The sequence below is a fragment of the Papio anubis genome, chromosome X, assembly GCF_008728515.1.
Source record: "Papio anubis isolate 15944 chromosome X, Panubis1.0, whole genome shotgun sequence".
In the NCBI taxonomy this organism is placed as follows: Eukaryota; Metazoa; Chordata; class Mammalia; order Primates; family Cercopithecidae; genus Papio; species Papio anubis.
The window spans coordinates 82,230,739-82,258,671 of NC_044996.1; the positions used below are offsets into that span (position 1 = coordinate 82,230,739).

Consider the following 27,933-nt stretch of genomic DNA (forward strand, 5'->3'; position numbering starts at 1 on the left):
TTATCATCAAGTCTTACCATTTATTTCTTTATGGGGTTAAACAAGAGCAGAGAGGCCTCTGCTCCACAATGCAACAAAACAGAAAGCAGTACACATACAGAGACTCTCACCGAAACACAGAGGCAGGCTAAGAGGGAGGGCAGAGACAACTGAATCATAGCTGGGTAAGGGAGGAAGGGATGGGGGACTACTAGGAAACCAGTTTGGAGACTCAGTCATAAGAACTAGTGCAAGAAAGTCCTACTCATGAAGCACAGTGTAGAAAATGGCATAAGAAAGCTGCCCGGCTCTGCTGCCTGTGATGGAGGGCAGGGGCAGCCGGAGAGGTGGTGGAAGATTAGGGTGGTGGGGTGGATGGGGGCAGTCAAATGACTTTGAGGTGGAGTGAGGTGCCCCTTTCCCCTGCCACTGGGCAAGGCCTTGGGCTGGTCTGAGCCAGGGGTCTCCTGGGCACTTGGTGAAGGGGAAGAGAGGATGGGAGTCTCCAAGGGTCCATTCCCTGGGGCCATATGGTTCCCCTTTACTTCCCAGTTCCTTTTCCCCTGCTGAGGATGCAGGAGTTAGAAGGCAGTACCTAAGGTCTCTCTGGAGCCCAAGCACCTGCCCCTTTACTTATACATAAGCATGTCCGGAAAGGAGCCAGCACCTCTTCCCCTCCCCAGCTGAAAAGATCACTAGGGATGGGGTATGTGACCAGGCCCGAAGTGCTGAGGGCCAAACAGGGGAGTGTGTGGGCAGGGCACAGGGGTAGGGCTGGGGGATAGGCTGTAAGAAATGAGAAAACTGGCAGGGAAGGACTCCCCAGTCTCATGTAATCAGTCTGGGACCCAGCTGAGGCCCATGAATGATTCCTTCTCCACTCATCCCTAAGCTGACCAAGGTCAGCTCTTCCTTCCCCATCCGCTTCTTGGTTTCATTCTCACGAAGCTCCAGGCCCACCCTTCCATTCACTCATTAGCATCGCATCCCAGGACACAGGCCCTGCTGGCACTAAAGGCTCCCTGGCCTGTCCCAGGAATACAGCTCTGGCTCCCTTTCCTGTCCATTCTTATCAGCATTCAGATGTCCCAGGCAATGTGGGATGCCCCCTACTCCCCACCCCCACACAGCAGACCAGAGCAAGGCTAATGGCCCCCAAGGGGGCTCTCAATGCCTCTTCTCTTGTCCAGCCCTCTAGCCTGACTCAACAGTTTCTCAGCCAAGAGATGACAGCACATTATCTTTAGTCAAAGGGTCTTCTTGGCAGTCCCTGGACTTTCTCTTGCAAGGGGCCGGGGTGACTGGAGCAGAAGACCCTGCTACAGGGTGAAGAGGAGTCTGGGTGTTTCACAATTGGGACAGTAACCCATGGAGTCAGGGATGGAAAGGTGTGAATACTCTTTGGTAGGCTGGGGACGGGGACAGGGTGGGGATAGGGGAGGCTCATCTCTGGAGAGCTCTGGGGAAATGCCACCAGGTTCTCCTTCATGGAGGCCTGGGCTGGGACGAGATGGGGGAGTATGAGGACCCGGGCCAGGCCTGACCCACTTGGGCTTAAGTCCCTCCTCCCCATGGAGATCGGAAATGGAAATATCTTTGACCCCAAGGCCAAGATCTCCAGGGCAAGAGTGGCCCTTGGGAGTATGTGCACCTTCTGTAAGATATGGTCCTTCAGACAACGGCAGTCTAACCATGTGCCTGCAGCCTTTTGTTTTGAGGCCTAGCAACTCAGTTCCTGTGCTCTTTCCCCAGAGGGCTCCTCATGCAACTCACTGATTTGGGGAGCAGTTCTCGAGCCTACCTCAACACTTATCAACTGTCTTCCCAAAGCCGGGTGGCAGTAGCCTATTCGGCCATCTCTTCAAGCCCTCTGTCCACATTTCTCCTCTCCTCTCCCCGTTCTCTATCTTCACTCTCTTTCACCATTCATTCTGTACCCCTTACCTGCCCCTCATTGCCTAGGGTGGTGGGGCACAGCTTAACTGGGGCCCCGACCTAGCTGCAACTGTGTGCACCTCATCTCCCAGCCTGGTGCTTCACGTGTGATGGTCCCAGGTGGGGCAAGGTGTGCTGAAGTGGCAGGAGGGCCATTGCACTGTCTGCCGTCGCCTGTAGGGATGTGGGCAGGAGGGAATTAAGGATCTTGGCAACAAAAGGAATGTGGAGTAGGGGAAAGAGCTTCTCCCCTCTGTGCCCCCCAACATTCCCTGCAGGGCCAAGGCTGGGTGAGCAGCATCCTTCCCTGGGGTCAGGGCTTTTGGCAGGGGTGGGCATATCCAGTCCCCACTTCCTCCCTTTTTTCTCTAAGCCCCATAGATGGGGGCTTGGGAGGGGTCACCCGCTGCTCCTGCCTTTTTCTCCCGGATGAATTTTGCAGCTCCCTGGGACCCTCTGGCCATTCTGTTGGAGCTGATTTTGGGGTGGGGGTAGGTTGGGGGGGATGTGTCGTTCCCCCATTTCCCCCCGCCCCCCCCTTATCCTATACCTCCCATGGGAGGACCCCTCCCCCCCACCTGGGGGAGCTGGAGCTGATGTCAGTGTGTGGTGGAGGTCTGTCCTCCCTCCCTACTGTCACTCTTCCCGTGTCAGGCCCTCCTCTAGGGCAGGCAGTGTCTCCAGCCCCAATCCCCCACCACCCTGGTTGCTGGAGAAGGACACCACGGTATGGAGGAGCATGAGAACAAGGACGCAGAGCCGGATCCTGCTAGGGCTGAGGCGGGAGCCCCCAGAGACCGGCAGCAGGGCGGGCTTGTTGCTGACGCGGTGGGGGTGTTCATGACGGGGGTGGTAGTGATGGTACTGTTGGTGGTAGTGGTGGAAATAGGAGTGGTGGAATTGCTGGTGGTGGGTTTTGGGGGCCTCAGACTCCTTGAACTTCTTCTTCTTCGCCTCACAGGAGACCCACTGCACGTCACAGCACTTGGTTTCCGGACGCTTTGGTGAAGTATCCAGCAACCCTGCCAATGGATAAGGAAGGTGTGGTGGGGTGCTCGGGGAGCTGATAGCTATGCCTTACCTAGGGAGCAAGTTTCCAGAGCTGGGGCTGCTCAAGTAGCCTCATCTAAGGCTCCTTCCCCCCAGCCCTCGGCACTTGCCCTTTCTGAGTCCTTCTTTCCTGGGGACCCCAGCCAGTTTCTTCGGGATGACTACCTGGGAGTGTCCTGGGCAGAGAAAGACACTCTGGTCTTTTTCCCTATTCCAGTTGGCCCTATCCCCACCTGGGGACCTCACTGCCCATTCGTCCAGCCACTGGCCTTCTTCTCACCTGACTCCCCGGTTGTTCTCCCTGCTCCCAGCTCCTCTGACCTGATGCCTGTCCTGGGCCCCCAGCCTCCTCCCTCTTCCCCAGTGCCCTGCCTTTACCTGTACAGATAAAGCCAGGGAGCCCTCCGTACACCATTTCCTCATTGTCGGGGAGTATAAAGGGGCACCGGGTCTGCACCTCCAGGCAGTATTGCTTGCAGGGCACCCAGCGCTGGCATTCCTGCTGGGTCACGCTGAAGTATTCTGAGCACAGCCAGGCCTTGTAGACAGCCTGTGGGGAGAGGAAAGAGCATCAGCCCATGTGCCAGCCCCTTCTCACCTCAGAGGAGAGGGATGGGGAGACTTACTTGTGGTCTCTCAAGGGGGCCTCACCAACCTAACCCCAAGATTCCAGTGGGTAGAGAGGAAGAAGGGCTTGGATCAAGGCCACTACATCTTACCTAAGATCTCCCATCTCATAGCCAGTGCTCCCAAGCACCCCAGTCTGCAGTCATCCAAGATTCAGCATTTGTGTGTTGGCGAAGATCACAAAATTACTGGAAGGTCAGCACTGGAAGGAGCCTTACCAATCATTCCGTGCAACCCTGTCATTTTACACTTGGTCCAAGGAAGTCTCTGACTTGTCTGAGACTACCTATATATAATGAGGCAAATGTCAGTTCTGTTCAATTCAGCAAACATTTCTTTGGCTGATGGTATTGAGTTTCTAAATTCAAGAAAGAATAATCCTTGCTCTACCTCATTAGAGTGTTGTATGGATGAAATAATATGGCACATATGAAAATGTTTTGTAAACTGTAAAGTGTAACGCAAATGTGAGGGGTTATTTTTAATGAAAAAACAAACAAACAAACAAACAAACAAAAAAACAGGAACTTGCCTTACCAGGCACCACATGTGCCTTTGAGCTCTACTTGATCCATGCTCTGCCCTATTGGCTTCTGCTCTGGCATGGAGCAGACATCACACACACTGCTATGTTTCATTTGGAACCTCTGCTTTGCAGTTTCACTTCGCGGGTATGCTTCCTGTCCCTCATCTAGTCCACCCCTACCAGGCACTGGGTCCTAGCTAAGAAAGGTTCCCTGCTCCATACTCTTTGGTTATCATCAAGCCCAGGGTTTCTTAACAGTGATACTACTGACATTATGGGTCAGATAATTATTTGTTGTGGTGGCTGTCCTGTACACTGCAGGATATTGCACAGCATCTCTGTCCTCTACCCATTACACAGTAGTAGCATTCTCTCCCCTCACCTATTGTGAAAACCAAAAAAGAAAAAAAAAATGTCTCCAGCCATTGTCAAATGTTCCCCTGGGGTGGGGGCATTGTCTCCAGTTGTGAACCACTGATCTAGGTCCTTGCTCCTCAAAGTGTGGACCTGGACCAGCAGCATCACCATCACCATCACCTAGGAGCTTGTGAGAGATGCAGGATCTCAGACTCCACCCCCGATCTGCCAAGTCAGCATGTGCATTTTAACAGATGCCCAGATGGCTCTCATGCACCTGGCCTGTTTCTGTCTCGCCACCCACATCCAGTCCTGTATCTTTAGGGGCGCTTTCTAGGTTCATTGTTGTTCCTCACAGCAATGGTTCTCAGACTTCAGTGTGCCTCAGAACCCCCTGAAGCATTTGTTAAATATGCAGACGTCTCCCTCTGTTTCAGCTTCAAGAGGATGAAGGTGGGCTCAGAATCTGCATTTCTGAGCCAGGTCCGGGTCACTGTGCTGCAGGAGGCTCTTCTATCATATTCTGAGCAACATGGTTTCAGAAGCACTGTCAGTTTCTTATACTTACTTTAAACATTTTCACTAAACTACAAATAACTGCTGTGAACATGGACTTTGGCAATGCAATCCCACACTGGCCTTTTCCAAAGCAGGGGGGTACTAGTGGGTGATGGGGTAGGTTGTGTTGCTAACCAATCCCCCAAAGAGCAAAGCATTGCTTGGGACTTTGGTATTTCACAGGCATCTCAAATTTAACATGTTATAAATTTTAAAATGTAGATCTTATTTTTTTAATCCCAAATCCACTGTCCTCCTCAAGTCTTGACCGTTTCAGTGAGTGCCATGAAACCTAGATGTCAGCCTTCATTTCTCTTTCTGTTTCCCCACATCTAGTCCATCAGCAAGGCATGCCAACTGTAGCTCCACATCCACGCCTTTGGGCAGACCATCATCATCCCTCACCTGGATGACAGTCTCCCATCTGGCCTCTCCACCTGCACCCTTGCTCTTTCCAATCCACTGTCTACACAGGAGGAACAGGGGTCTCAAAACGCAATTGACTCATGTTACTCCTTTGCTCCAAACCCTTCAATGCATTTAGAATTAAACTTCTGACCACAGATTTCTAGCCCTTGTATAACTTTGCTCCTGTCTTTCTCTCCAACTTCATTTTCTTTCTTTTCCTTGAACATGCCCTACTTGTTCCCACCACAGGGCCTTGGCACATGCTGTTCTTTTGGCCTGGAATGCTCTTCCCCCTACTCTTGACATGTCTGGGTCATTTTCATTTTTCAGGTCTCAGTTTAAATGTCCTCTCCTCAGAGAGGGTCTCCCTTACCCCTCTCACCAAAGGATGCTACCCTCATTATTCTCTTTTCCTTGCTTCTTCACCACAAGTATTACTTTCTCTGCACTCTTGTTTGGTTCCTGTCAGCTCCACTAAAATGTGAGTTGCACGTAAGCAGACATGGGTTTGCTTTATTAACCATTGTGTACTCGGCACAATATACACTTTCAAAAATCTGTTGAATGAATGAACAGGACAACTAAATGAGGACATGTCCCTATGCTCATGAAAATTCCAGTTTCATGGGTAGACACATCTAACTTGAATCTATGGCATATGATCTATACCACAAGAGAGTTCAAACCACGGACCAATGGAGGGAAGCAAGTAGAGAAGCAGGGGAAGATTTCAGTGATGGGAAAACAGTTGAGCTTGGACTCAAATCAGGATTTTAGATGGGGTGGGTAGAGATGACATAAACAAGCATTCCAGGCTGAGACAATAGCTTAAGCAAAGATATGTCGGCAAACAAATTCATGGTGTGTTAAGAGAACAGAGAATGGTTTTATATGAATGGAATGAAAAGGGCATTGGTGATCTCTTGTTCATGGACATTTATTTCCACGTTTTCACTATTATGAACAATGCTCCAGTGATTATCTTTATACACACATCTCTCACACACTTGTGTTAAATTTTATTTATATAAATTCCTAAATATGAAATTATTGGGCTAAAAGAGTATATGAAAAGGAATGGGAAAGGAGTGAAAGGGCGGTAGAAAAACAGGTGGAAATAGGAGGCAGGGTAAGAGAGCTGGAGGGTTAAAAGAGGGCAGGAAGAGAGGGGCCTGAGGGGATTGAGAGAGTGGCAGATGGGGTAAGGGGTGGAAGACATGAGGTGTATGGGAAAGAGAGGGTAAGGAATGGTAGGAATAGTGGGGGTAGGAAACAACAGGGTTGGGAGAAACAGCCAGGGAATTAGAGGTGGAGGGTGTAAGGGAGGTGAAGAGTTAAGAGTGAGGTGAGGGTGAAATAAGTTGAAAGAGAGGGTGAGATAGGGGTAAGCGGGGCTGTTAAGAGGAGGCGGTAAGAAAGAGGGAGTAAGAAAGACGGGTAAGAACAAGCAGGGGGTGAATAAGATGGAATAAGAGTGGCTAAGAAAGATGGGAGCGTAAGAAAGCAAAGGTAAGAAAGAGGGATAAGAGAGCGCAAGAAGGGGAGGAGAAAGAAACAGAAGTAAGGCAGGAAAGAACATGAAATTACAAGAACTAAGGGTCCCAGTACCTTAGAGACTTCCCTCCATCTTTTGAGCCCCTGAGTGCCAAGATGAGTCTCTGTCCACAGGCTCTGCCCCAATATCTGTAGCCTGGACCCAGAGCCTGCCTGACCCTCACCCCAAAATGTGTGCAATCGGCCCCCTCCCAACCCTGCATCCATCAGTGCAACTCAGAGGTCCCTGTGGAATTCTTTCTGGGCTCTTCTAGTTCAATGCTCCAGCTCCTAGGTGAGAAGGCCCCAGTGGAGTTCCTGCCCTCCTCCCAGGCAACTGCAATTATCCCAGTAACAGGCTATGGTGGCTGGGCGCTCCTCTCATCTGCTCCTGGAGGGAGGAAGGGAGGGAGCCAGCCAAGGGTAGGTTGGGGAAGGGGGAGGGGTGGCCTGACATTGGGAGTGTGGCCTTTCTCCTTAATTAGACGACCTCCCCACTCAGTCCCCACACCCCCAGCCAGAGTCACCATGACAACAAGTGGGTGAGCAGATTGCTTGGGGAGGACACCAGGCCTGTGGGTGGCGAAGCAGGAACAGGCAAGGAGCTAATGAGGGGAATGGAGGAAGAAGAGTGACACGGGGCTCAGAGGTAATCCAATTCCTCAGCCCCACAGCTGGCCAGCGGAGGCCATCGCTATCCCTCATGCCTCAGAGGTAGGCTGGGGTCCTTCTCAGGTGAAAGATCTGGCTCTCAGTGTTTGTTACAGCTTGGGCAACAAGCCTGCCTTAGACTCTGCAGCTCTGTTTCTTAGATGGACCTAGGTAGCTTGCCCTGTCTCATTAGTGTTAGGACTGAGCCAGGGGTTGACAGGGGGAGGTTGTTTGGGCAGTCACAGCTTCCTGGGCACTTGTCTACAAGGATGGAGGGAAGCCAGGAGGGCCCGGCTTAGGAGAGTTTTGGGGCTTGCTGGAGGCAAGGGATGCAGGGAAAGAAATGTTTCAGAACAAGACAACAGTCAGTTTTGGGTGAACCACGGAGCTCTTTTGTTCTCCAGGATCTCAACTCTGGCTGCATATCACAATCACTCAGAGAGCTGCCAAAAAAATACTCCTGTCTTGGGCTGGGTGTGGTGGCTTATGCTGGTAATACCAGCAATTTGGGAGGCTGAAGCTGGCGGATCGCTTGAGTCCAGGAGTTCTAGACCAGCCTGGACAACATGGTGAAACCCTATCTCTGCAAAAAAACATAGCTGGGTGTGGTGGTGCACACCTTGGATCCCACCTATTTAGGATGCTGAGGTGGGAGGGTCACCTTTGCCCAGGAGGCGGAGATTGCAGTGAGCCAAGATGACACCATTGCACTCCAACCTGGGCAACAGAGTGAGACCCTGTCTAAAAATGCACACACACACACAAATACTCCTGTCTGGCTCACATCACACCCAGACCAACTAAGTCAGAATCCTTGTGGGTGGAGCCTACACATCTGTAGTTTTTCAAAATACCTCAGGCAATTTTAGTATGCAGCCACAGTTGAGAACCATCGGTTTGGGAGGAACTGGAAACCTGGCTTCCCACCTCCACTCCAGGGTTCTTCCTACGGAACAATCCTACCAGCAACAGTGAATCCAAAATTTGAGAGGCAGGACACAGGGCGTGGGGAGGGGAGGAGAGCTGAGGAGAACCAGACCTGCTCTGGCGTGTTAGGCTCTTCAAACTCTAGCCCTGGCATAAAAGGCTTTCCAATTATGTCCTGTCCTCTGAGCTTAACCATCCTGAACCCTTGAGATGGCAGTGGGGGGGGGGGGGGGGGAAGCATTGACCTGGCGGTGCCCTCCTTTCCCCACCTCAGTTGGGCCACTGCTGGGCTCAATCAAGTTCTGGCTGCTACAGCCCAGTTGCTATGGGAACTGGGAGGGGAAGGAAGCAGGGAATAACTAGAGGGAACACCAATTAACCCAAAAAGGAAGCTGCGAAGGCTGTCCCATCCCTCCTCCCAGCTGGGCTGCAGAGTACTCCTGAAATGGGAGGGCCAAGACGAGAGGGGTCACCATCCCTCCTGGGCTCTGCAGTTGCCAGTCTAGGGAGGATCCAGAGAGCCTTACCCTCCGGCTCTGAGGCTTGCAGCCCTGGCCGCGGCATCCTCATCCCTACTCTCCTCTAGAAAGAAGACTTTTACATCCCAAAGCCAGGACTCAGGACCAGAAAGTTTAGAAAGCGGAGGCCATCCCAAGCTCCTTGGTTCTGGGACTGAAAAGCCCTCCGGGGAGGAGAGCTTTAGTTCTTGCCAACCAGGAAGTTAAGCAGTTTCCTTCTTGGATTCTAACTTGCTTCCCTCCCTGGGGCCTGTTTCCCCATTCAAATCCTCCCTATAGGCCTTCTCTCCAGGGCTGCTTGTCTTCCTAATGTACCCCTGGGGCCCTTGACCAGCAGCTGGAGCTGCAGCCGCAGAGCCTGTGGAGGCAAAGCAGCAATGTGAGCTACATATGGGGATGATATCCACTGTGCACAGACACCACAGTAAACTCCGCTCCCAGATTTTACCCATGGGGAAACTGAGGCCCAAAGAAGAGGGTCGACTTAGCCAAGTCAGAGGCATGGAAGCAATCAACTATAAGCCATGATTCGAAGGGAGGCAACCTGATTGCTAACCTGATGCCTCTTTGTACCGCATCCATCAGCACACAGAGAAGTGTGTGAGGGACCCCCTCGGGCAGGGTCTGAAAAGAGCCAAGTGCTCCTAGTCCTGACTCGGGGCTTTCAAAGTATTGGATCAGAACAGGGTTAGGTCAGAGTCAGTCTCCTCAACCAGAGGAAGGAGATCATAGACGTAACTCTGGGGAAAGTAGTTCATTGGGATTGGTAGAATCAAACTGGGATTAGAGGCATTAAAGGGCAAATCCAGGTGGATGATAGGGCTCTACTTAAGTGGCTCTAAAAAATAAGCAATAGCTGTCCTGCTTCTCAGACTAAGCAATTATGAGTCAAAGTGGCCTGGCCTGAAGGAAAGGCAGGGGAGATGGCTGGAGAAGAGGGCGAGAACCTAGAGCCAGCACACTTCCAGAAAGCTCTCCCACCATCAAGCCTCTTGGGCCATCTGCTCAAAGGCCAGCGGCTGGATGGGCCCAGCCTGGACACGGTTGGTCCAGTGGAGAAACAGTGTCCCTAATGCAGGAGCAGCTCTGAAGGGGCCTAGATAATCCATGTCAATCAGGTGAGTAAAGGAGTCAGGTTCATGACTGTTCCAGAATAGAAGGGACCATGATAACCATCACAACACTGCCCTGTCTGCTCTTGGAATTTCCACTCCAACATCACTGCCAAGTGCTTATCCAGTTTCTGATTGTAAGCCTTGTCACAGGGGGTCATGCTGTCCTAGGGCAGCCCATATCTTCAGATAACTCTAGCAGTTACAGAAGTTCTTCCTTCTTTTGAACTAATTCCTCCTTGTGGCTTCACTCGCGGCTCTTACTAACTCTTCTGGTGCCATATGGAACAGCTACCTTCCTGTCCCCCGTGCCAACCCTGCAGGTATTTTTAGACTTCTCCGAGTCTGGTTTTCTCATTATTTGTCCATGCGAACATTTCTTGAACATCTTCTGAGTGCCTGGCACTGTACTGGGAACTACAGATAATAGAGATGAGTAAGACAAGATTCCTGTCTTCAAGGAGCAGGGGAGACAATTATATGAATCAATCATTTGAAGTCACTGTGATAGGTAGCACAGACGGTTCCCAACTTATGATGGGGAAACTTACACTTTTTCAATTTTAACCATAGTGAGAAAGCAATATATATTCAGTGGAAATGATACTCCAAGTACCCATACAACCATTCTGTTTTTCACTTTCAGTACAGTATTCAATAAATTACATGATACATTCAACACTTTATTATAAAATACACTTTGTGTTGGATTATTTTGCCTAATTGTAGGCTAGTGTAAGTGCTCTGAACACGTCTGAGGTAGGCTAGGCTAAGCTATGATGTTTGGTAGGTTAGGTGTATTAAATGCATTTTCAACTTACGATATTCTCAACTTACAATGGGTTTCCCACGGTGTAACCCCACTGTAAGTCAAGAAGCATTGTATCTCCTTGGTACAGTAGTAGCATTAAGGGTGGAGTGATCAACTGTGTTTTGAGGGCTGAAGGACAGGAAAACATCTCCATGTGGGAGAGGGTTGAGTTAGGAATTGAAAAAAAAAATGAGTAGAAGGTAACTAGGTGGAATATGGAAACAGTAAGTATACTTCAAGCAAAGAAATGAGCAGGCATAAAGGCCTGGAAGTGTTGAGTTTAGAGACTGTAGGTAGTTCAGCATAGTTAGAGGGCGCAAAGTGGGACACAATGGGAGATGAGGTTGCAGAGGAAGGCCATGGCCATGGTTATGACATGCTCTGGAAGCTGACAAGGAGCTGGGCTTCATCCTATAGGCAATGGAGAGCCTTTAATAGGTTTCAAATAATTGCCTACTTAAAGATCACTTGCCCCTCACATGACTAACTTTTCAGACTTCTGTCTGAAAGTGTGGATGATGGAGTATAGGCATCAAGACTGGAGGCATGGAGACCAGTTACGAGACAATTCCAACAGTCTGAGTGAGAGGTTATGAGGACCCCGACTAAGGCAACAGCGGCAGAATTGAGAAACAGGGAGGAGGGGGTGGATGTGGGAAGAGATGTTAAAGAGGTAGAATCACCAGGATTACTTGAGGATGTGGGGAATGAGAGAGAGGGAGAGATCCAGGATGACGACCAAGCTTCTGGCTTGGGTAGCTGGATGAATAGTTTCATTTATTAAGGCAGGGAAAACAGGAGGCATAGAGTTGGGGGTGAAGACGATAAATTCAGTTTGGGGTCATGTTGACTTTGAGGTATACGTGAGTCAGCCAGGTGGAAATGCTGAGGAGGCAGTTGGACACAGTAGTCAGCTCAGAAGGAGGGTCTGCATAAAGGCTTGGAAGTTATCAGGGGCTAGGGACTTAGTCATCAGGAACATAGTAGGACTATACTTTCCCACATCCTCTGAAGTTAGGCATGGCCATATGACTTGCTTTGGTCAATGAAGTGTGAGTTGAGGTGACATGAGTCACTTCTGGGGAGAAGTTTTAAGAGCAAATGTATGATGTGCCACATTCTCCTCCCTCTGATGCTGACTGTGGAAGCAGTGTTATGTCGGATTCTCTACCATGCTGGGTCTTTGGTGACTATCATGAGCCGATGTTCCCTGATGACCTGTTTCAGACATGTATCATGAGAAAGAAGTAACCATTTGTTGTGCTAAACCTCAGATATTTGGGGGTTGTTTGTTACCAGAGCATAACCTAGCTCACCCTGGCTGCGTCAGCAATTGTGGAAGCCTAGAAAGTGGATGGCATTACCTAGGGAGAGTAGATAGAGAAAGGGATCAACAGATCCCTAGAAAAACTAACATTTAAGGGGCAGATGGAGGAAAAGAATCAGATGAAGATGGAGGAGTGGCTCAAGAGACCGGAGGAGAAACAGAAGAGAGGCATTCTGCCAATTAAGGGAAGAGAGAATTTCAAAGAATAGGGAGTGGCCAGCAGATAAGGATTTAGATGGGAACACAGTGGTTTGGGGAATTAAGAGGCAGTCTCATTATGGTGAGAGCAGTTTCAGTGGAGCAGTGGGGGCAGAAACCAGCCTGTAGAAAATTGAAAAGGAAATGTGAGGAAATAAAATCGAAGATAGCTATGTGTAGACTACTCTTTCAAGAAGCCAAACATCCCCAATGTTTTTTTCAACTATTTCAAAAGATGTGGTTTCCAGTCCTCTCTTAGCCTGGTTGTTCACATTCAGATGAGTCCCTGTATTTCCATGTCCTTTGCAACTACACACAATCCCCAGATAGGATTTATCAACACAACGTGAAGTAGAGGTATCAGCCCTCCTGTCCTAGAAACTTTTTGTTAATGCAGTCTAGGGTCACATTTGCTCTTTGGGGGGCTGTATCACATTCTGGTAACTCATGGGAAACAAAGAAGAGGAGCGCTGCCTGAGTGTGGGACCAAAGGGACAGCCTAGATCAGTCTTAACACAGAGCCTTCTGGTAAGACATTTCTATAAATTATACACTCATGAGACTGTAGATTCACCAAGGACAGATTGTATCTTACTCATCTGTCCCCTGTCCTCAGGGCCTCACATGGAGGTGGGTATATAAGTGGAGGAGGTATACACATGGAGGTACTTGACAAGTACTTGAAAACCAAACCTCTAGCAACTAGAGCAAGGTGGAGAGCTCCAAGAAAAAAAGTGAAAATAATGGGTTATGAAAGTGTTTGTGTGAGATTTTATAGTTCTGATAAAGAAATTGGGAATGTATCAGCAAAAAATGAGAAAACTAAGCAAACAAAAAACAAGAGGCAATTATTAACTCCATGCAAACAAGATGACCAAGGAAGGAAACATAATCACAGTATTCTACATAACTCAGCTGTGAACAATATTTGTAATTCTAGTAATATAAACTGGAATATTGTTAAAACCAGAAATTTTGATTTGCCAATACTGAATGTATGAGGGGAGGGGAAGCATGTGTGTATGTTAAGTGCTGCTGGGAGTAAAAGAACTAAATCTTCCTCTAATCACATTTTAAAAGTCAACAGATATTTAAAAGAGAAAAATTGGGAAATAGAATATTGACATGGCATTTAGAAATGTGGAGGTAAATATCAGAAGAAAACAGCTAAGAGAGTTGGAAGTATTTAATTCTTAAGATTTAGGCTCAGGGGTGGAGTAGAGGGCTACTGTTTTAATGATAAACATTGAGATCTATATATGTCATTTAACAGACATTTTATATATAGAATTTAAAAGCTTTATAAGCTACAAGGATACATATAAATGAGATATATACACACAGGTGTAGATATGTGTATGTGTGAATATCTAGCTATATGTGTGTGTATACACAAATATTTAAAACAGAAAAAACAAGAAATAGCAATATTAGCATACCATTTAGAAATACTGAGGTAAATATCAGAAGAAACAGTCAAGAGTGTCTCAAGTGTTTGACTCTGAAGAGTGAGGCTTGAGGTGTGTGTCTGTGTACACATATATATGTGTGTATATGTATATAGCTTGTACATGCCATTTAAAATTATGAAGATACAGTACTTTGATAAACTGAATTTTAAATAAAAACAAACTGCTTTGCAGCCACAAACCTCAAAAACAAAAAACAAAATCTCCAAGACCTGATCTGACCAACCTCGCCAGACTCAGCCCACACTGAACCTGCTGCAGAGCCCCAGGCCCTGCACTGCCCTACCCTGGATCATCTACACCATCATCACTGTCTGGACCACGGTAAATTTATCAGGACAACGGAGCTAATGAGGGGTCCCACAGCCACACAGAGGACTAAGATGAGAGGAGGGGAGCTTTGGGAGCTTCTGTGCACAATGGTTGTGCAGATTACCATGGGAATGGTGCCAGTGTGACAGTGACAGCCATAGGTTCCCTTGAGCTGCACACACTTCCCCTTCCCAGGCACACTTGTTTGCCACATACAGCTATACCTGGGCCCGGGCCCAGGCCCAGGCAGCAATCTCCAGCCTTCTCCAGGGATCACTAAAGACAGATCTTTACCTCCTCCTCCAAATGCTGTGCCTTGCCAGAAAGATGAGAGGCTGGAGAGAACAGAGATGTGATCAAAGATGACTGTGAGCTGTGCTTGGTCTTTAGTGATGAGGTAAATCAAGGACTTTGGAGTCTTTCCATCTCCCTCTCTGCCTCTTTACTCCCCCATCTAAGCATATCCTTGTGCTTTCCCTCACTAGAATCCTCTGGCTCGTCATCTCCCACCCCAGATACTTCACCTCCTGCTCACAAATTACCTTTCCCTACTCCTAAGTAGCCCGCCCCAGTGTTGCCAATCTCAATTAGATATTAAGCAGTCATTTGGATTAAACACACCTAATTAAGGAGAGAATAATAATAGCTACCATTTATTAAGTGCTTACTATATGCCAGGCTCTGTTCTAATCACCTGACCCTGACATTTCTTTTTTTTTTTTTTTTTTTTTTGAGACGGAGTCTCGCTCTGTAGCCCAGGCTGGAGTGCAGTGGCCAGATCTCAGCTCACTGCAAGCTCCGCCTCCTGGGTTCACGCCATTCTCCGGCCTCAGCCTCCCGAGTAGCTGGGACTACAGGCGCCCGCCACCTCGCCCGGCTAGTTTTTTGTATTTCTTAGTAGAGACGGGGTTTCACCGTGTTAGCCAGGATGGTCCCGATCTCCTGACATCGTGATCCACCCGTCTCGGCCTCCCAAAGTGCTGGGATTACAGGCTTGAGCCACTGCGCCCGGCCGACCCTGACATTTCTGAACTCACTGAAACCTCACAACCATCCCTTGAGGTAGAGACACATCTTTACAGATGAGGACAGGGAGGACCAAAGAGTTTAAATAATTTGTCCAAGGTCCACAGTCAATAATAATAATAACAATGTGGCTAGCCTGTCTTGAGCACTTTCCATCTCACAGGCACTGTGCTCTTAAGAGATTAGCATGCTTCATGGCATTTAAGCCTCATAATAACCCTATTTTTTAGTTCCAAAGGTGAGGAAAGTGAGATTCCAATAGAGATTAAAGAACATGTTCAAGTTCTCAACAGCTATTCTACAGAGAAGACAGATTTTGAACTGGAAGTTGAAGTCAGGTCAATCTGGACTTCGGTGTCCAAACTTTTATACTCATATTGCCTTTGGGATGGTCCCCTTCAATTCATTACAACCGCTGAAGCCTGTGGACTCAAACAAATCTCGTTTTGACATAATTTCACATCAAATTAGGGAGAGGTTTGTAGGTCTGGATGGGAGGGGCGACTCTGTAAAAATCAGTCTGTGTAGTCCATTCTTCATATGAGTAAAGTTTTCTTTGTAAGTAGATGTGGGGGGAATAGCATTTGGATATTAGGTGCCACGAATGATCATTTCCATTCCACAATCAAAGTATTCCTTTCTCTCTCTCCTCAACACACACACACACACGCATATGCACACATACACGTACACACGCACACACCCTGGGAGATGGAGGTGTTAAAAAGAGGCAAACACTGCTTTGCTTCTTCTGCACCCATCAGCTTCCTACCCAGAGCCGAAGGCTCACTTTTCCTGTTTTAATCTTAACAATTGGTGAAGGGAAGGCAGCTGTCTTCAGAAGAAAGATTTTCTTGCCTCAGAATGTGAGTTCTCCTGTCCCAGGTCCTACCATCTAGGGGCTTCTAGAGTAGCCTCACCCTGGAAGACTCCAATGCCAGAGTCCATTCCTTCAGAAAAGTCTCGGGGTATCTATGCACTCCACTTTCTCCCCAACTCCTTCTCCCCAGCATATTCCACAAATTCTCTTCATTGAGAAGCCCCTGCTCCAGTTAGATAGACAGTTAGAGCTGGCTTCAGATTCTGGCTCTGCCACCAACTGTGTGAATTTGGACAAGTCACCTCCTGTAGGGAGACAGGGACTCAGCCACTAACTTTCTGGTGACTGTGAGAAAGGTATTTTTCCTTCCTGGGCCTCAAGTTGGATCCAAGAAGTTGATGCCTAGGGAGTAAGCAAATACAGTGGGAAGACAGGGTCAAACATCTTTAAACTCAAACAGTCATGCCATCCAAACCCAAACCCTAGGTCTGCTCATACTGCTTATAAAACCTCAGGCAAGTTACTGGACTTCCCTGATCCACACTTTCCTCATCTGTAAAATGGAGATAATAAAATTACGTACCCTTACTTTTCTGTAAATGATGCCTGTTAAGGAACTAGCACGAAGCTTTACCACACAAAGCTTTACCGATAGTATAATTACACCAGCAAAGACTGGGTGGTGCCATTGTCTGCTGCCATTCAAATCCCTGGATTTGACGTGGGTTCAAATCCCAGCTCCAACTCTTACTAGCTGGATGACCTTAAGCTAGCCATTTAACCTCTCTGAGCCTGTCTTCTCCTCTGTAAAATGGGAATAATATATATGTACTTCATAAGGCAGATGCAAGAATTAAGTAAGATAAAGGACACAAAGTTTGTGGAATGGTTCTCTTCCTTTCCATTCCCTCCTCTCAGCTCTATGGTGCAAATAACAAATGAAAAAAATCTGCCACAAATGTGATTAGAAAAAGGTTAATATCATTAATACATACAAAAAAGCACGTACAAATCAGTAAGGGAAACAGAAAACATGAAAAGACAATTCACAAAGCAGGCAAGACAAATGGCCTATAAACAAGAAAAACAAACATCTGACCTAAGGAATGCAAATGAAAAGCCAATGCTGTACCATTTTTCAACTACCAAATTAGTAAAGCTTTAAAGATGTGATAGCCAATACTGGAAAAGTGTGCTGCATTAGTCTCACACTTTTGGTGAGGGTATAAACCAGAATAACCCAGTAATTTGAAAGAAAGTTGGTAATGTATGTCAAGAGCCTCAAAAAGGTTAATACTCTTTGATTCTGTAAGTCTAGCTCTGAAACTTCATCTTGCAGAATTAACGTCTATGCTCCCATTTGTATGCAAAAGGAAAGAAAAAGTCATTTTGTGTGTAGACGTTTATGTAAGCCTGGACAGAGGGGTAGGAGAACACACTCCATATTGTTAACATCAGGGACCTCAGGCAGTGGGATTGGGAGGGGAGCTAATAGAAGGATCATTAATGTTTTCTTTATAAACCACTGTATTGTTAGATTTGGTACAAAGAGCATGCATTATTTTGTGATTTTTAAAAACTCAGCAAAGTAGAGAAATAAAAAATGACTGAGATAGCATTTATTAGTAAAAAAGATTCGTAGTTCTGAAACAGATTTATGAACAAAGAATATCATCACAGTATTATTTATAATAGTAAAATGTTGGAAGTAACATAGATGTCGATAGGGGACTAGTTAAATACATTACATTACATTACATTACATTCACATGATGGAATATTGTACACTTATCAAGAATGAGGTTTATGAATATTTAATTATATAAAAAGATAGTGTAACAAGCTTAAAAGAGCAGGGTAAAAAACACTATGGTTTCAACTATGTAAAAATACAGTAACACATATCAAGATGGCTATTATTGAAAACACTTCAAAAATAACAAGTGTTGACAAGGATGTGCAGAAACTGGAACTCTTGTGTATTGCTGTTATGTATGTAAAATGGTGCAGAATGTATAACATAAAATGTAATATAATGTAAAATGGTACAGCCATTGTGGAAAACAGGATGGCAGTTCCTCAAAAAGTTAAACATAGAATTGCCATATGATCTGGCAATTTTACTCCTAGGCATTAATATAAACGCAAAAGAAATGAAAGCAGGGATGCAAAGGATACCTATACACCAATGTTCAATGTTCATAGCAGCATTATTTACAATAGCCAAAAAGTGGAAATAACCCAAACGCCCACCAACAAATGAATGGATAAACAAAATATGTCATAGATATACAATGGACTATTAGCCATAAAAAGGAATGAAGTACTGGTGCATACTGCAACACGGATGAACCTTGAACACATTATGCTAAATGAAATAAGCTGGACACAAAAGGACAAATAGTATATGACTCCACTTATATGAAGTACCTACTCAAATTCCTAGAGACAGAAAGTAGAATAATGCTTACCAGGGGTTGGAAGGGGGGAAGAATGGGGGGTTATTTTTTTTTAATTTTTTTTTATTTTTTGAGACAGTGTCTCACTTTGTCACCCAGGCTGGAGTGCAGCGACGCAATCTCAGCTCACGGCAACCTCCACCTCCAGAGTTCAAGTGACTCTCCTGTCTCAGCCTCCTGAGTAGCTGGGATTACAGGTGTGCACCACCATGCCCGGCTGTTTTGTATTTTTAGTAGAGCTTGGGTTTTGCCATGTTGGCCAGGCTGGTCTCGAACTCCTGACCTCAGGTGATCTGCTCAGCTCGACCTCCAAAAGTGCTGGGATTACAGGCATGAGCTACCGCGCCCAGCTGGGAGTTACTGTTTAATGGGCACAGAGTTTCTGTTTGGGAGGATGGAAACGTTTCAGAAACAGATAGTGGTGATGATTGTACAATACTGCAAATGTGCTTAATTCCACTGAATTGTCCACTTAAAAATGGTTGAAATGGTCAATTTTATGTTATGTATATTTTACCACAGGAAAAAAAAAAGACTAAGTGCTCTGGGACTTTTTTCCTTTTATACTTCTACTTTCCAAAATTTCTCCAAGACCTTTTTGGTTAACTGGGAAAAAAAAAAGATATTATTGTAAGATTCTGAGACTATAATAATTCTAAGAGATTAACTTGGTTGGAAGTTTTAATGAGTTCAACACTAAACAGACAAGCTCACCTTTCACAGATCAGCCAGGTAGCCATGCTATCTTCTTAAAACCAAGTAAGACAGGGAACATTGGTAACACCCACCGCCACCAAATGCCCCTCTTCTGGCAGAATTTGGTGGGTTGGCACTTCCTTCAATCCCCAAAAAAAGCCTAGGTATTCAAGGTTAGGGGCTCACCAAAACCCCTGCATGGGAACTGGGCATCCAGAGTCCACGCCAGGCCTCAGCAGACTCTGGGGCGACAGTCTTACTGCAGTCGTTTTCCCTTCCAGCTCTACCAGCATGGGCAAGGATATGGAGAAATTGCACATGTTGAGGTGCAGTGGATGTGGAGGCCAGGGTCTCAGGCCTGCATTAGGCCTGCTTAGGGACTAACTTAGGTTAATATTCTGCACCTTCTCCCCTCTTGCTCTGCTTGATCCCTCCAGCAGATTGCGGCTGAGAATATAACAGAGATACCTTCTCTCCAGGCGAGAGGAGCCCAGGTCCTCCTGTCTCCTTTACAGTTCCTTCCTTGTGCCCATTCTCTTGTTGCTATTCCAGGAAGGTAACAGTGATTGTCACTGGATTCAAGGACAAGAGACTGGGATATTGAACAAAGAGGATGTTGGTGGGTCCTCATTTTGGATCTGGGCCACTCCAGAGGACCTCTAAGCTGCCAATAGGCTCTGTTGGGCCTCCCTTTCAGTCCGTCCAGCTTCTCAGCCCAGCCTCTCAGTAGCCAGCTGGGTACTACCTCTGACAGCTGGAGGAGATTATTAGCATTTTCTTCATGCATCTGTGCACTGGAGAAAGAACAGACAGACCTAGGTTTGTATGCCAGTCCTTTTGCTACGTGGCCTGGGAAGGTCACTTCACCTCAGAGCCTCAGTTGTCTCGTGTGTAAAATGGGGATGATGATAGTGCCTGCCTGCTAGGATGACTGCCAGGATTAAATGAGTTCATGAACATATATAAAGCCCCTGGCATCTCCTAGGCACTCGAAGCTCACAATTTTCTTCTTTCCTTCCCCTTTCTTAGCTCTTTCATCTTTGCAGCCAGTTGGCCTCATCTTCTGGCCCACAGACTTGTGGCTCAGGTTCCAGCTACTTTCCCCAGAATGCATTCCAGCAGGAGCTTTGGCCCTGGCAGTCCCTGTCACTCCGTAGTAACTCCTTCCCTCTCCAGAGCCAGCTGCAGCTCGCCTGGTGCCCTTGCTCTCCCCTCTAAGCACCTATCTGGCTCACAGTATCAAAAATTCAGGCTTTACTGAACCCACTTTTATGCCCAGGGAGAAAAGGCTGGTCCAGCATCCCTGGCCTCTTGCACACACTCTGGTCTGTGTGCTTGTAATCACACAAAATGCAAACATACCCATTCCCCAGAGACCTACCAGGCCAGCATTGGAGAATGGTGCTTGTAGTGGTCCAGATTTGTCCAGACCCCCAGAAGCAGGGGCCACCCCTGGCTTTCAGTTAACACTAGCAGCTGGAATCCACATGTGGTTGAGAAATGAGCTGGGAAGGGCAGGTTTGATGCCCAGTCTGCACGGGCACACAGCAGGTAAACAGCCTCAGAGGGTGGGGGCACAGAAGAACTGCCCCAAAGGAGAAGTTTTTCTAGGACACACTCCCACCCCTGAGTCTGAGGTGTCAGCCGATGTCCCTCCCCACATGTAAAAAAGTGGGTATACCCTTTCCTTAGGGTACTGACATATCCAGAGGGGACCAGCATGCACCTGCATGGCTTCGAAGCACCCTCTCATGCTTACGATGTGTTGGGAGATTCTTGACCCTCCTTTGATCTTGGTCCCACCCACTGTCTTCCCTCTCTTCACTTCCACCTTCACCATGTTCAGAAGACTTTTCCTGCCAGACCATGGTAATGGGCGGGAGGCTGTTAGGCTCCCTTTCTCCACCTAACTCCCCCAACCCCCACCTTCAGGAGATACCAGTGTATCCTTCCTGGAGGTTCCCGTTGCTATGGTGACTGTAGTAGTCAGGCACCAGCCTGCGGGAAGGATGGGAAGTAGCCATGAAGAAGACTGGGGGATGTGTGTCTGTGTGTGCATGCACACATGTACATGTCTACCCTGAATGGTAAGGAGAGAAGAGAAGTGGGAGAAAGAGAGCAGAGAGGGAGAGGGGGAGGCAGGAGGAAAGAGGGCAGAAGACAGGACCAGAAGATGAAAGGGAGCAAGACAAGGGATGGGGAAAAGGGAGGTAAAGTGTGAGTGGAGTGTGAGTGATGCAACACCCAAGGGGCATGAGGGCCAGAAGAGGGTGTGGGATCTTGGAGTAAAGGTTTGGGCGGGGTGTCAGGTGGGAGATGGGAATAGGGGGAGTAAGGTGGAATGTGAGGGGCTGACTGTTGACAGGAAAGAGGTGGGGAGTGAGGTCCAGAGTTGGGGTGAAAGGGGGTAGAGGTCACTGTCAGGAGGGGCAGGGGTTGGAGGACTATAGGTAGAGGGAGTAAGGCGTGGGTGTGACTTGGGAAAAGCCTAGGGTGGTAAGTAGAAGATTGGGAAGGTTGTAGGATCATTGGAAAGTGGATAGGCATGTTGGGTGTGAGCTAACATGTGGGAAGAATATGGGGGTTGGAGTTGGGGCAGGTCAGGGTGGGCGTGAAGGGTCTGGAAAGGTGTGAGCAGCATGAGGCCACTTTCCCACTCCCAGTCTTAATTCACTGTGTCCTTGTCCTAGCTATAAACATTGCCTCCTCTCTGTCCCTGCTCCAGGATTCCTGGTTCCTGCTCCTTCCCAGAACCCCATGCTCACATTCCTTGGTGACGAGATGAGCTTCTGTGGATCTGGAGGCCCCTCTCCCAGGGCAGGGTTTGCCATGGCTCCCAAGAGGCTGTTTATTGACAGCCTGCCCCTTCCTCTACCCCCAAACAGGGACCAGGGCACCTCTCTGGCTCTAAGAGCCCTGGGTCAGGGAGGCTGCCTGTGGGGCACTGCTCCCTGACTGCAAGCCTGTGTGATGGTAACAGAGACCACTGGCCAACTTGGGGCTCCTGTCCTTTACCCAGTGCCCTGAGCTCCCTGCTCTCAGCACCCCTCATACCCAGTGTTAGCAAGGAGTCCTGCTTGGCAGGAAAGCTGTGGCAGGTGGGAGGAGAGAGGAAGGCAGTGAGGCAGAAACAGCTGCCAGCCGGAGTGGAGGAAGAGCAGGGCCCCAGCGGGTACGGGCAGAAGGCAAGGCGCTGGCTCTGGCAGCCCCCCACCCCCTCTCTTTGTGTGGGTGTTAGGACCAACCTCCTTCCCCAGCCCTCCCCATCCAGTGCTGCTGTTCAAGGAGCAAGCTTTGCTCACAGGCCTAAAATCCAGGCAGAAATAGACCTCAAAGGTCACCCGGTCCAACTCTGCTCAAAATCTGGTGTTAGAGTTGCCTCCATGGCATTTTCCCCAGGGGTCCACCTGTACCGGGCCAGATACTTCCTGGGAGGAGGAACTCACTTCCTCCTAAGGCAGTCTGTTCCTTTTTTGAAAGGAAGAAACTGAGCAACTCTGCTATGGCAGGTCTAGGTACTGTAAAGACTCTTCTCATTAATAATGACCTCGCAGGACTGTTACAATGAATTAGCCCCATTTTACAGGTGAGAAAAGTGAGGCTCAGAGAGTTGACGTCCTTAGCTCAAGGTTACACAGGTAATAAATAAAAGAACTACGTTTTAACCTAGGACTTTCTAACTACAAAAGCCCTTTGGGGCTACGCAGGTCATGCTTCTTCATTTATACCATGTCAACTCTTCTGAGGTGTGACGTCAGACAGCATGTCTGCCTGAGTCGCCTCTTCTCCAAGTGAAACACCTCCTTCTACTCTCTCCAGAAGAACATGGGTTCCTGCCTCCTCCTCAGCGCAGTCAGTGTGAGACCCAAAATCAAACATGCTGTCTGCCAGGTGTGCTTGGGTCAGTCTGGAGTAGAGCAGAACTATCACATCTTTCCCTGGTACTCATCTTTACTAATGCAACCCTATGGCTGGTGAGAGAGCTAAGAACTGTCCTTCCCTTGGGCCTCTATTCCCTCTCAGATCAATAGCTTTGAGAGAAGTCAGGATTTTGCCCCCATCTCCATCACTCCCCCTAGTCTGAATGTTCTGAAGAGAGAGTAGGAAAGAGAGAGGTGGGGGAAGAGGCAATCAGAAAGGCAGAAGCATGGCAGAACTGGGAGGCTGGAGAGGCATGGGGGAGTGAGGTGGTTGTCCAGTAACCCTAGCTAGGTCCAAGAGAGTGGGGTGGGGGTTGGAGGAAACAGGGCTTGGGGGGATGCACAGGGAGATAAGAGAGAGGTGAAGCATGACCCTAGGAGCTGGGAGAGGCCAGGGCGGGGAAGGGCATCGGCCTGCCTAAGTTAACATTGCCCTGCTGTGTGAGAGGAAGTCAGTCACACATTAAGGAAATGTTGCAGCTGGTACTAAATTGGGAGGTGTCACAGGCAGCAGTGAGGACAGGTATGATTCGTGGGGCCCTGTGTGGCCTGAAACAGGGGCAGATATTGCAAAGGCAGAGAACAGGGTTTCCGGGGCCACCCAGGGAAGAGCTAACTGATGCACTCAGGACAGGGCCCTGGGGACAGGGGGTCACCTGGCTCTGGAACAGAGGTTCCCAGCTTGGTTTCCAGAAGTAGAGAAAGCGTCTTCATCCTGGCCTGGGGCTGTGGGCTCTCCACTCTGGAGAAGCTCTGAGGGTGGGGCATCATCTCCCAGGGATCCCATTTGGAGTGGGGACTGGACAGGAGGGCTTGGAGCCCAGGAACAGGGTTGGGGAATGGCAACTAAGGCCTGCCAGGGAGGTGGGGTGAGGGGCTGAGGAGAGAGGAGCCTACAGTCCAAGAAGGGTAGCAAGGTTGTCTTTTCCCTTAGTGCCCATCATACAGCTGGATTCGAGAGCCAGGTGGGTCTGGCCTCAGTTGAGGGAGAGAGCATTGGACAAGGGGTGGGAAAGGCAGGAAGAGAGCTGTGGAGCTCGCACTGCCCTTCTGCCAGCACAGCAGGCAGCAAGAGAGCAGGAGGAGTTCACTGGTTTGCTGGAGAGAGACAGACAAGAAGACAAAGGAGAGGAGGGAGGGCCATCAGGAACTTGATGTGAGGCCATGGCAAAAGCACCAGCTTAGCACCAAAACAGGTGGGCTGGAGTCCTGGCACTCCTGCTCATTATCTGAGTGACCTTAGGGCAAACCGTTTGATCCCCTTGCACCTAAATTTCCTCATCTGTAAAATGGGAGTAATGGTGTTAGTATCACCAGCCTCCTTGATCTCATAACATACACGAGAGGGGCGGAAAAACCCTAAGCATTACATTAATGTCAGATGTTATATTCTTATTACAAAATACATCTGCACCTTCTCCCCACAAAAGACCCAGGATGTGGGCAGAGCAAGGATGATGATCCCTGTTTTACAAATGAGGAAATGAAAGCTTACAAAAGTGAAGTGACTTGCCCAAGGTCATACCACTTACAAGAGGTAGAGGTGATAAGGCCGCCTGAATCAGAGAGATCAGATATATTTCTTCTACGTCACACTGCTTGGTAAAACAGTCAACATGAGAGATTTGTATTTAGTTCAGGTCCAGACAGAAATCGGAATCAACTACAACATGAAGAAAACCCCGTGGGGAAGTTGTGGTGTGCCTCTCATCCATACTGGTGATTGAGGAAAAAAACAAAACAAAACAAACAAACAAACAAAAAACAGGGCCATGGGGTTGAAGAGAGGGCCACAACAAACAGACATCCTCGATTCCATCTGCTTGTGGACCCTGTCTCTCTGCTCCCACTGAGTGTATGTGTCCGTGGCTGACATCAAGGGTATGTGTCTCTATTAAGACAAAATGTGTCCTTCTTCATGTGACAGTACTTCTGCCTGCGTGTCTCTGACACCATGGGGAGATGTGCGTGTGTGTGACACGGCATCTGCTTCTGTGACACTGTTTGTGGGTGTGACGACCTCTCTGCATGTCTATGTGACTTTGCCCAGGGTGGTGGTGATGGTGTATGGCAGTGTGTGTGTCTATCTGCTTGTACACCTTTAAGAAGTGGAATATCTCATTTGGTAGTGTGAGTGAGGCAGTGAGTCAGCTGAGGCTGAGGGAGGCGGGAGGGAGACTGCTAGGTTACGAGAGCAGGAAAAAGGAGAAGGAGAAAGTGAAGTCAGGAGCGAGGAACTACCCCTTTCCTGCCCAACCCTCTGCCCCCAATCCCTAGGGAACCCGCCAAAAGCATGGAAGCCCTGCAGAAGTCCACAAGGGCCATGCTGGATGGAAAAGGACACTTTCTGCCCCTCCCCAAAGTCTTGGAGGGAGACGAGCTAGGCTAGAAAGCAACTGTCTCACTCTCCAGCTCTTGGCCCCAGCTCGAGGATGTGTGAGGTCACCACCCCTCCCGGTCTCCTTGTCATTTGACCCTTTGACCTTGCTGTTCTCTTTCCTCCCAAAGGCAGGTCACCTGGCCAGGCCGGGTGAGCAGGGCAGTAGCATCAAGTCCCAAATGTTTGCAGCCCTCACCCACCTAACTGTCCAGAGCAACCCCGCCGAGGATCAAGAAGTTTAACACTCGGCTCTTCCCTAGGCGGGCCTGTTCTGCAGCTGCCTCGCCTCTCCTCTGGATACCTATCCCCAGCAGCTAGAAAGCCAGTTTTCCCTCCACTGTCACCCTGGGGTGCTGGGAAGGCACTAGGAGTTTTGTATGAGAATGCACCAACCTTCAGTGCCCTTCCCACCAGTCGCTGTTCCCTGTTCCCAGCTCCTTCCTTTGTCAGGGGAGTAGAGCCTGCAGGTGACTTCCTTGGGAGAAGACAGGCACCCCCTGGGGTTGACCTGCCTCGGCTATGGCCAGCCACCTCAGGTCACGTAAGGTCAAGAGTTTGGTGTGTCCCACCACCAGGAGTGCTCCTCCTCTCAGCCACTGGCAGAAGCCAAAGGGTGAGAGTTTGGTTGCCAAATATTCTTCCTCCCGTCTTTGGCCTTCCCCCTGTACCAGCCAGTCCCAGGACGTTCAATTCCAGCTTCGGAAAGGAGGGGGGCATGGCTGGCTGAGGATGGAGGCTGGGGGGAGCACAATCCCTCTTGCCACCTCATTGTCAGCCCAGGGCCCCGTGGCCCCTCCCCACTCATGAGGGGGCAGGTCTCCAAGAAGCCCCAGGCCTAAGGTGCCCAAATCCGGAATTAATAGAAGTTGGCCAGGTGGTTACCTGACCTGAATCCCTGAGGCCCCTTGACTAGGGAGGGTCCCAGGGTGGCACTGGTTAGTGCTGCACTGGGCACAGTGGGAGTGGTGGGGTGGGTAGAAAGGGAGACTTCCTTTTCTCTTCCCATCCCACTGCTGCCGCTGCCGCTGCCGCTGCCGCTGCCGCTGCCCAGGGCGGCTGTTGTGGCTGCGGAAGCCAGTCCTTACCTTACAGCCTTTCGTGCAGGACCGGATTGAGTACTCTTCCGCCTGTAAGTATTTATGCAGCACGAGGTCGAACTCGTCATATTTTTCCTGAGCGTGTCGGTCCAGCCGCTGGTATGCCTCGATACAGTTGCTACACGCCTCCCAGGCCCCGGAGCCCGGGCTGGCCACCACGGCTAGCAGGTCCCCCAGCAGGGTGTCCAGGCTACAGTCCAGGCTGTCGGGGCGGTCCATGCCCAGCAGCAAGTCCCAGACCGTGTAGGTATCGCAAAAGGAGAGAGTGAAGTTCCGAAAGTGGCCTTTGAGCAAGTTTTTTTTGGCGGAGGGGAACTCGGCCGGGCCACGGGAAGGGGAGTCAGGGGGCCGCAGAGGGGGAGCCGGGGTGGTGGGTTCGAAAAGTCTCTGCAAAGATTGCAATTTGGTGCAAGCTGCGTCCAGCCCAGTGGGCTCTGGGACGCCGCCGCAGACCGGCCGAGAGCCGGCGGCGGGGGCGGCTTTGGTCAGGTTGCTGTATCTGGGGCCGCAGGTGCCCGGGGGCGCGCTGGGCTCGCCGGGCTGCGGCGGCGGCAGCGGCAGCACCGCGCGAGGAGGCACCGGCGGCCGCTCCCGGCCGGTCCCCCAGGGCGGCCGCATGGCGCTGCTCAGCTCCCTGGCCCGGGGCCGGGCCCGGGCCCCAGCGCACAGCCACAGATGGTCAGCGAGCAGCACGGTGAAGAAGAGCAGGGACGCCAGGGACAGTCGCCATCGCTGCGCCCGCTCGGAGTCGGCGCAAGGTTTGTCGCTCGGCCTGGGAGCCCAGCAGCAGCAGCAGCAGCAGATAGTCAGCGCGGCGGCGTCTTTCCCGGGCCACATCCAAGCGCCCCTGAACATATTTCAGGGGGGTCCGGGCTGGAGGGAGTAGGCAGGCGCGAGGCCGGACGGCCGTCTCGGGCGGGCGGGCTGCGCGCCGCTCTGCGCTCCTCGGCGCCGTCCAGGCTCTACCTCGGGGGCTGCATGGTGAGGCAGGCCGGCCGGCCCGGTGCCCCGCTCAGGCCGGAGTCGCGGGGCGCTCTGGTGCCGTCTCCGCGCCGCTCCCGCGCTCCGTCGCTCTCAGCCCGGGCGACGCCGCCCGGCCCGCTAGGCGCTGCCAGGCGTCCCGGTTGGGGGCGGTGCGGGGCACTGGGGCGGTGGCGGCTGCGGCGGCGGCGCCGCACTCCTCATAGTGTCGGGCCCCTCAGCTGCCCTCGGCTCCGCGCCACTTCACTCCGCGCCG

At 49.7% G+C, this 27,933-nt stretch overlaps 1 protein-coding gene across 1 annotated transcript; it reads right to left on the bottom strand.

Moving 5' to 3' along the window:
- Positions 1-27,860, bottom strand: FAM155B (family with sequence similarity 155 member B). The gene is made up of 3 exons (XM_003917831.5): positions 26,685-27,860; positions 3,343-3,514; positions 1-2,936 (listed from the first exon to the last, which is right to left on the bottom strand). The coding sequence occupies exons 1-3, from the start codon at positions 27,549-27,551 to the stop codon at positions 2,551-2,553; spliced, it is 1,425 nt and encodes a 474-aa protein (XP_003917880.5). The 5' UTR covers positions 27,552-27,860; the 3' UTR covers positions 1-2,550.
- Between the last annotated feature and the right edge of the window lie 73 nt (positions 27,861-27,933).

What these genes read in the sequence shown, in the direction of transcription:
- FAM155B (XM_003917831.5), bottom strand. Translation starts at nt 27,551, where the DNA reads ATGTTCAGGGGCGCTTGGATGTGGCCCGGGAAAGACGCCGCCGCGCTG. An exon ending in CCTGCACGAAAGGCTGTAAG is followed by an intron (nt 3,515 to 26,684) that starts GTAAGGACTGGC and finishes CTCTCCCCACAG; the next exon opens with GCTGTCTACAAGGCCTGGCT. An exon ending in CCCTGGCTTTATCTGTACAG is followed by an intron (nt 2,937 to 3,342) that starts GTAAAGGCAGGG and finishes ATCCATTGGCAG; the next exon opens with GGTTGCTGGATACTTCACCA.